General features: G+C 31.1%; 2 protein-coding genes across 3 annotated transcripts; one reads left to right on the forward strand and one right to left on the reverse strand.

Annotated features, from left to right (window-relative positions):
* Positions 1–75: 75 nt before the first annotated feature.
* On the reverse strand, positions 76–5,737 carry LOC106792978 (ubiquitin carboxyl-terminal hydrolase 22). Its single transcript, XM_014759520.1, has 6 exons — positions 4,854–5,737; positions 3,606–3,738; positions 3,143–3,358; positions 2,592–3,006; positions 1,942–2,508; positions 76–1,857 (listed from the first exon to the last, which is right to left on the reverse strand). Exons 1-6 carry the CDS (start codon positions 5,421–5,423, stop codon positions 1,800–1,802), a joined length of 1,959 nt encoding a protein of 652 aa, XP_014615006.1. The 5' UTR covers positions 5,424–5,737; the 3' UTR covers positions 76–1,799.
* A 519-nt stretch (positions 5,738–6,256) lies between these two features.
* On the forward strand, positions 6,257–8,866 carry LOC106792979. Of its 2 annotated transcripts, none has more exons than XM_014759522.1 (2): positions 6,257–6,815; positions 6,947–8,866. In XM_014759522.1, exons 1-2 carry the CDS (start codon positions 6,525–6,527, stop codon positions 8,165–8,167), a joined length of 1,512 nt encoding a protein of 503 aa, XP_014615008.1. In that variant the 5' UTR covers positions 6,257–6,524; the 3' UTR covers positions 8,168–8,866. The 2 variants fall into 2 exon arrangements, with proteins under 2 accessions (XP_014615008.1, XP_014615007.1); XM_014759521.1 differs by having other exon boundaries at positions 6,878–8,545.
* Positions 8,867–8,911: the final 45 nt, after the last annotated feature.

Here is an 8,911-nt window from a genome sequence, read left to right on the forward strand (position 1 = left end):
TGAAGAAAAAGAAAAAGAAATATATTATATAATATAATAAATATATAATATATTATAAAATAGTAAAAAAATATGTTTTCGATGAAATATAATTTTTATTTCTGTATCATACCATTATTCAGCCTTATATGAAGTGTTACAACAGCGGTGTATGATGTTAATTCTCAAAACATGAAGCATTGGTCATATTCCTAATGTTACACGTGTAGATATATTGTGCAGTTGTGGCAATGCTTGTGGTTAATCGGTAATGTCAAATGACACTAGCTCTTGCAACTATTATTTTCTTTGTATTTTATCATTAATATCATCAATCGAGATATTTAATCTCATTTACTTTATCTACATGCACTTTGGAATAAAATTAAACTTATGTAGTAACACTTCGGTTTACAATTGTTGACAGAGAATCATACGTTATAATTAATTACATATCATTCTGCATTTAAAGCTTTTTAAATTGATCATTACATATTTACATATATCGCGTTTATAATTAATAATACATATTATCCTTGATATCAATTTTCTCATTCACAGAGTATAGAAAATTGTATTTAATAGACAATGTACTACGTAATATCCCTGTCAATGAACACAATACGGAAACCCGTTTTGAGTAAAGTATAATAACATAAATTGCTAGTTTTAAACGTTAAAATACAAATGGGAACTAAAAGTGCAACTAACGTTTGGCACTTCGGTTAGGATCTTTTCTTTCTTTCCAAAAAAAAAAAAAAAAGAAAAAGAATCCTTTTCTTCCCTTTTTGAAACTATTATTCGTGAATTAAAATAGTACCTTTTTCTCACATTGTTTTCTTTAGAAAACATATTCCTACATGTGATGAATGACAACAAAACGCATATTATAATTTGATTAGATCACAACATAAAAAAAATATTTATATAGGTACAACGGGCAACCACAAAAAATTTGATAAACAATTATTTTTATTATATACAATTGAGCGAAAAAGATTCGCTTTTTAATTATTCTCCTCGTAATACGTTATTTCGTTTGTACAAAATTGTTTCATCCCAAGAATCGCTGATCCAAACGTACCTCGAATAAAAAAATCTTTGATCTTACAATTGGAAAATGTATTTAATTGAATGGCTAAAAAAAATGTTTGAAATCAATTAAAATAGATTGAGTTCTTAATATGATAGTACACTAACGAAGTACGTTGTCACCTACCCTTGGCATTTCATGTATAGATGTGTCAGTTCAGAAATATAACAACAGTCAGCGACATACAAAAATTGTGATCTGTCATTTAAAAAAATTGAGCTAATCTTAAAACTATCCTTACATTATTATTTAGGACACAAACGAGGGAAGTGATCGCCAGAGGCACTCTCAGCTTAGTTCACCAAACGCAAATCATATACTGACACTAAATAAATTGTATAAACACGCTTGCTTCGTATATGACATCAAATAATAGATCTATACTAATAAATCAATGTCCTGTAGTTTATATAATAGTTTCATTGTAATTATCATTTTTCATTTGATTTTTCAATTTCTGTATTAATTTGTCATGCTAACATATAAATCAATAATTACGTTATTAAAATTATTTCCAATTTTAAACGGCATTATGTCTTATACATAATTAAGTTAAATATGTATAGAATTTTGTATGCACCTTGATTTTTAACATCAATCAATATGTAAACTTCATCATATTAATGCGTGTCTGTTAATACAATAAGAAATTCAATATACGTTTAAGAACTTAAGTCTATCGCCCATCATTAATTGTGATAAATAAATTAATTATACAATTAAACATTTACACCTTACTATTTCGTCCATATTCCAAAATTTGTTTATGATAAAAAAGCAAATATCTGAAAAACAAAAAAGGTATTTCCATAATTTTCCTTGATCATAATGCGTATAATGTGGATAATTTTGATTATTAATTAACTCACCCTTCACTAGTTAACACATCTTTTAATTTTGCTCTTGTTATTAAATGGTCATCGCACTTAAACCATTGATCCCTTTGTTGTCTAATGAATGCTGTATAATGACCTGTCTCCAGAGAACCTTCATGATTAATTACAGCAAACAGTGAGTATCGATTATCACTGAACGTCATATCTTCACCATTTTTTGGCAAGCCATCGATCATAGAGCTATTGTTATTACCATTACGCCTGTGTGACATGAAAGGAGTCATGTCTAATTGTTCCGGAAATGAAATAAACGTAGAGATCTTTTTATCTTGAATGCTGGAGTGCTCAAATCGTTTCAGATGAAAACTAGCTACGATTGGTAATTGCTTCATTGTTAATTGTTTCGTACTTTCTTGATAAGTTTGACAATTGCTGCATTTTATTTTTGCACTAGAGCCTAAATGTTCTGCTCGCGTAAATCTCTCTAAACAATCTAATAACGAGGTAGGAGGTCCAGAATTATCCGATCCTGATGCACCAGCCGCGGGACCTAAATCTAAGGATATGTCCCAGAAAGGATCTATTGTAGTCGAAACTCCACTAAAAAGTAATAATAAATAGTTAATAATACATACGTTAAATGCATGTTAATGAGTTTTAATAACAATAAAAAAAAATCGTACTTGCAAGCCTGACAAACAACATCACTCTGAAGTCCACCAGTAAATATTTGATCGATAATGCAGTTACAGTGATGGGGGTTATCTTTCACCAAAATTGGTGCAGCCTCGCAGTGTCTATGCAAGACATCTAAAGTAGCGATAAAAAATTCGTGCGCATCTTGCTGTTCGTACCCTGCTAGATGCCTCGCATGTGTCCAGATTAAGTGAAGCAGTTTATGAAGCGTTAGAGGTGCTTTACTACCCGAATAAAATTCCTGAAAAAGGTGGGACACTTCACAGACTAGGCAGCGAGTGGGTTGTGGGCAGTGATGACGGTCAGCCAGGAAGTAGTCTCGTAATAATGGAGTGTGTATTAATGCCTGCACAATACAGTTCATGAAACATGTGCTGCCAAGGTTTATAAGTCCTCTTAGACCTAAAAAACGTTAAAGATATTTTTTATTAATATTTTATATAATATGATTTTTTTTTCAAATTAATCTTAACAAGCTCATAAATATATATGTTTAGTCTTTTAAATATTTTTAATAAGTAAAGCTCTGAATGAATACCTATAGTAGAATTTTCTACAACACGCCTTCGCCGTGGATGTTTTCGCAGCAACTCTGCCTCTATTTGAGTAGGTTCCCAAGTACGATAAAATTCTCCAAAGCTTAATGATTTTGCTAATTGGCTCCATTGCGCTTTAGCAACAGATAACAATTCTCTATCATAAACGTAATCGCCGCATTGGAAGCACAAAATATTACCATAACTTAAATCCACAGCTGGAACATATATATAAATTTGTAATTAGCTATATTACAATATAAAAAAAAACCTTCAAATTATTAATTCTATAAATATATACATAAGTAACTTCAACACACAATACTCTAGACCCGTACCACAAGCTGCAATTGTTAAAGGATTTTTATATTAATCAAACATACTTGTCAATTCATACACATATATATAATTATGTTGTGTTAATAAGTATTTATATATATATATATATATATATATATAAATTACCTAAAAAATGTTTCTTCGTTTTTGCATGCTCCTGTATGTGACCTTTCACATAGCAACCAAAAAATATACAATGGAGACAAGAATGGAGACGATCTTTGTAAGTATTACACGTATGACATAAGCAGCTTACAGCCTGAAAAATAAATTTAATTAATATATATCCAAATAATATTAACATAAAATTAGTGGTAATGAAAAGAATTGTTCCCCTTAAAAAAATAATAATAATGTAATATTCTTATATAAGCATTTCTAATCGCATTTTTTTTTAATGATGACAAATATTTTTTATCTTCTCGTTAAAGATAAAAATAACAAATAACATTCTCTATATTTGTTTTTCGCGCGATTTTAAAATGCATTTGACTACTAACATGTATTTGGTCAACACAACGTCTAAAAAATAAATACGAATCATTAATATGCAGCACTGTTGCATATCAATGAAACGCAATAAAATTATTTGAATGCTTTATATTTCGTAAAATTCTGCAACCTACAATCCTAAAATATTGTACTATATGCTATTACAAAGTTGATAGTAAACAGATCCATGTTCATCCCTGAAAATTATGAATGAATATAACCTAATGAAAACATGAAGTGGTTATGTACTACATACTACGTGATACATTACACGAAAACAACAAAAAACATATGTTCACGTTAGGTTATTGGTCTCTCTATTATCTGCATTATCCATGACTCAGAGAAAACAAAAGGCAGGGACAAGATTAAAGATAAACAGAAGATAAATGTGGTGTGGAAAAAGAAGAGTTAAAGATAAATAGATAAAACAAGAGAGAACAAGAGATAAGAATACGAAAACAAGATGTCGCATAAATGAAATAAGGATTACGCTTTTCTTTTCTTAAATTTGTTTGTAAAAAAATGTTAGATTTCCAAAAGTACGGTATAAAAATTCGCAACACAGAGAAATTCGATGGTAGAAAAAAGGGGGTAAGGAAAACTACTTACCTCATAATAACCAGAGGAAGAAAAAGATAAAGATAAGGCGACAGAGCGCGTGTGTTATGCATAGATGACATGTATAATGCGCACACACACAACATACACACACATATATATAACCATATAACATATGATAAAAAGAGAAGGAGAGGGGGTAGAGAAAGATAGATCAAATTGGGAGGACTCGCGCGTGATAGGAATAAAGGAAAGATGTAATGCAATAAAGTTTTCAAGTTGAATGGTGTACTAGTTGAAGAAAAAAAAATCTTTCCGCACCTTCCTTACGCGTGCCTCGGTAGATAAGCTGGTCACGAAATAGGAGTGTATCACTTTGTATGGCTGGATGCCCTTCGCTGCTTTGAAATTATTCAAGTGTATGCAGCCATGGTCGCTCATCTCAAGCCTGCAGCTTGAGCGAGGTTGGTGTGCCTCCTCGACGTCGTCGTCCTTCTTGCCCCCCCTGTCTCCTTCTTGTCCCCCCTGTCTCCTCTTGTCGAATAACTCCCTCAGTTGTTGTACGAGGACGTCGCCGGGGTTGTCTTTGACAGGAGTTATCCTTGGCTCGTAAAACAATCTATCTTTGGTGTTATCCCTTCTCTTCTTTCTTCTCTTTACGAGAGAATCTGATAATGTCGATCGAGAGGAAATTAATGTAGAAGCCTCCCACCGGCGCGACGCGCACGACGGCGAGCCGACGACGACGGCGGCGGTGGCGACCGAGCCGCCGACGTGGAGTGCTTGCTCGGCGACGCCGACGGAGGGGCCGACGGAGGGGACGATGGAGGAGACTCCTGTGCGCGGAGGGTAGCACGCTGGCTTTGGTAGAAGCGCGCGTGTCGTTGACATGGAAAAGTGCGTGAGCTTTTCAAAATAAAAGATCTCGAGGATTTTATCCTAATCTAACAATAATTATTTCGTCTTATCTTGTCTTGTGTCGTCTTGTCTCGTCTCGTCTCGTCTCGTCTCGTCTAGCCTCGTGTCGTATCGTCTTCTAACACTATTACACAGCGCTTATGTCTCCCCCTAGGGCACAAAGGGAGATTCGAAGAGAAATAACGCGCGCATGAGGGAGAGATTAAAAATAGGGGAGAGAATGAGAGAGAGCCAAAGAAAAAAACAAAAAAACGGATAATAGCAACACTTTAAGATAGAATCGTTGTAATATTATTGCCAAACTAAGAATGATGAAGACAGTGAGCTTTACAAATAAATGAAATCGACACTCTCTTCCTCTCTACTACGCTTTTTCTTCCCAACTGTGCACGCACACCAGCCGGTCAGTGCAGGCGGTGCCGGCATGAAGCCTTCTTTTATCCCCACCACTATCTTATTTTATATTACTAAACGTCACTGTCAAGGGCGCGCTCGTGGAGCTCCCTATAGCCTATTACCATTGATAGTTTCATTAGTAACTTTCTTCTTTGTATTAGGGATGTTATTGGTTGTACCATACTGCTTCAATTTAACCAATCGCGTTCTCGCTTACGAAAAACAATAATGTTGATTGTTTTTTACAATTAATTCTTTGTTTTTTATAAAATTATTTCACGAAATATAATTAATTTATTTTGATTATTTATATGCTTTCTTTATTATTATTTTTGTTTAAGAATCTCAAATAATTTACTAAGTTACCTACATAAAAAATGGCAAAACCATTATAATTAAAACATTAAACATTAACATTAAATTTTCTGTTCTTTTATTTGTGAATAATTTAAATTGTAGTAATTATTCACTCTTTCAACATGACGGTTGCGCATTTAGTGTCATGAATAAGCCTATTAATGCATTTGAAAATGTTGTGAGTGGCGCGCCCTATAGTAAGTTTGTATTTCTGGTTTATATGCGCTCTATGTGTGTTCTTACATGTTAATTCACAATATTATAAACATATTTAAGTTTATTTAAATCATAGTAAAGTTAGATTAGTTTAAATATTATACAATGGAAGAAGTTACAAAGTGTAGTTATATTAATTGTCGTGATCTTCTAGAAAAAGAACAAATATTTCATGAATTACCAGTAAGCGACATTGATTTATGCATTAAATGGCTGATAAACAGTGGCCACGAATATTTAATCAAACACGATTTTTCAACATTAAGACCAATGAAATTTTTTGTATGTAGTAATCATTTTAAAAGCGACTCTTATTTAGCCAAAGGAACGCTGAAAGAAAATGCTATACCCCAGCCTTATTGGCATTATAAAAGAAGAATTAATGATTTATCTTATGTGAGTTGTTTTTTGCTATTTTTATTAATATAAATGAAATATATATTGTTTCATTGTTTTAGGCTGAACATAAATCTAAATTTGATCAAATTACAACAAAAACAAATAAACATCGTGCTCATGTTTATCAGTTTAAAGAGCAAAATGGAAATGCAACAAACAATAATATTCTTGAAGAAAGGTGGTGTAGAACATGTGCTACGAAAAGAAGTAATGTAGTTAATATGACATTAAAGAAAAGAAACACTGAAATGAGTCTTCTTTCAAAACTAAAATTATTGATAGAGATTGATGATGAAGATACATTACCATTAAACATGTGCTATGATTGTGTGAAGAAATTAGAACAATCATTTCAATTTTTTCAACAAATTTATATAGCTGACAATACACTGCGTCACATTTTTCCTAAAGAACAATTGGATAATGATTGCTATGGTATAACGATAGATAGAGTAGATGGTTCTGTTAGCGATATAGAATTTGACCCAATATTACAATCTAATGAAGATGATCAATTATCGATAAAATCTAAATTGTTAGATACCAAAGGAAATGAAAGATCTTTATCTAAGGTTTCAAAAAAAGAAACATTTTTGGAAGATACATCTACCAGCATTAAGTATGGCACTGTATTTTCATTACTTACGGATACCTGCCAAACTGATGAAGAACTTCGTTGGATAGATGTTTTAAATGCGATAGAACGTCAGAAGGTTGCATGTTTTCAAAAAAAAGTATTTCCAAGTAAAATTAAAATATCTTGCGAATTCTGTATTAGTAAGTTTACATTAAGACGTCAATTGAAAACGCATTTGATTAATAATCATTCTAAAGAAGTTAGAACTATGTGTATGGATTGTTTAATCTACTTTGAGGATGAATTGTTTCTCTTAGAGCATCGTGCTATTGTACACCATGATGATCAATTACATCGATGCGATTATTGTCAGAAATGTTTCACCAGAAAAAGAGGTTTGAGACTTCATATTACTAGATCACATGCTAGAAAAAGATCTTATTCGTGTGATGTGTGTCAACAAAAATTTGTATCAAAACAATATTTAACCCTGCATATTGAAAGTGGCCATTCATGTGCTAATATAAAAAAAGAAAAACAACTTAACGAAAAAACTCAAAATGTATGCATGATTAATTTTGATGTCAATACTAATCAACCCAACGATTTAAAGACGTCTCCTATAAAAGAACAGAAAATAGTAGATACATCTATTAATAAAGATTTTAATCATATAGAATTATCTCCTATTTCTTGTCCTAACAATGAATCACAATCCATGCATTTAGAAAATACTGTTAATTCTGTCGTTGAAGACCTTATGGAAAGTTAATGCTTTATATACTTCATGTGTTTGTGTATATTTATGAGAATGTGTGTGGATCTTTATGACAAGAAAAAATAGATGTAAATTAAAGAGATATTTGAAATCTTGCAATAAATATCCAGTGTGATAATTTAACATTACAAAAAAACAAATATCAAACGTAAGTTATATCGTTATAGCTATTTAAAACATATGTTCCAGCATTATATATATTATCTATCATTCTATTATAATTAAATATATTATATATCTTTCGTGTTTTCCTTTTTAATAATGCAAATGTTCATAAATAGAACTTCGATGAATGGATAAATTTTCAATATAATTCAATTTTTAATAATAATTTCAATTTCTCTGTCTTTGTATTTATGTATCATTTCTTTTTGTTTAATAAGAAGAGAATAAAAAAATGTTGTAGTTAGCTGTTTTTTTTTAATAAAAAAGAAATTTGTATCATTTGTTTCAAGGGTACGGCATTTTTATAGACATTTACTTCAATATAGGTTTCATTGTTTTTGATTAAAAACATTTTTAATTTAACCTTCATATTACGTTCTATTAGACAAAGAAAGATTTAACATTGTAAATAATGCTAGTTTGTTAAACATAAAGTGGTAAAAAATATTTCTTTTTCTTCTTTCAGAATTATGTATGTCAAAATTTAAAAATATAGCCTATGCTAGTTAATAATATTTTTTTCATTTCAAGTAAAATAATTTCTAGGATTTTCTAAATTCTCAATATGTTCTA

The sequence above is a fragment of the Polistes canadensis genome, unplaced genomic scaffold, assembly GCF_001313835.1.
Source record: "Polistes canadensis isolate GaletaPanama2010 unplaced genomic scaffold, ASM131383v1 scaffold_10, whole genome shotgun sequence".
Lineage (NCBI taxonomy): Eukaryota > Metazoa > Arthropoda > Insecta > Hymenoptera > Vespidae > Polistes > Polistes canadensis.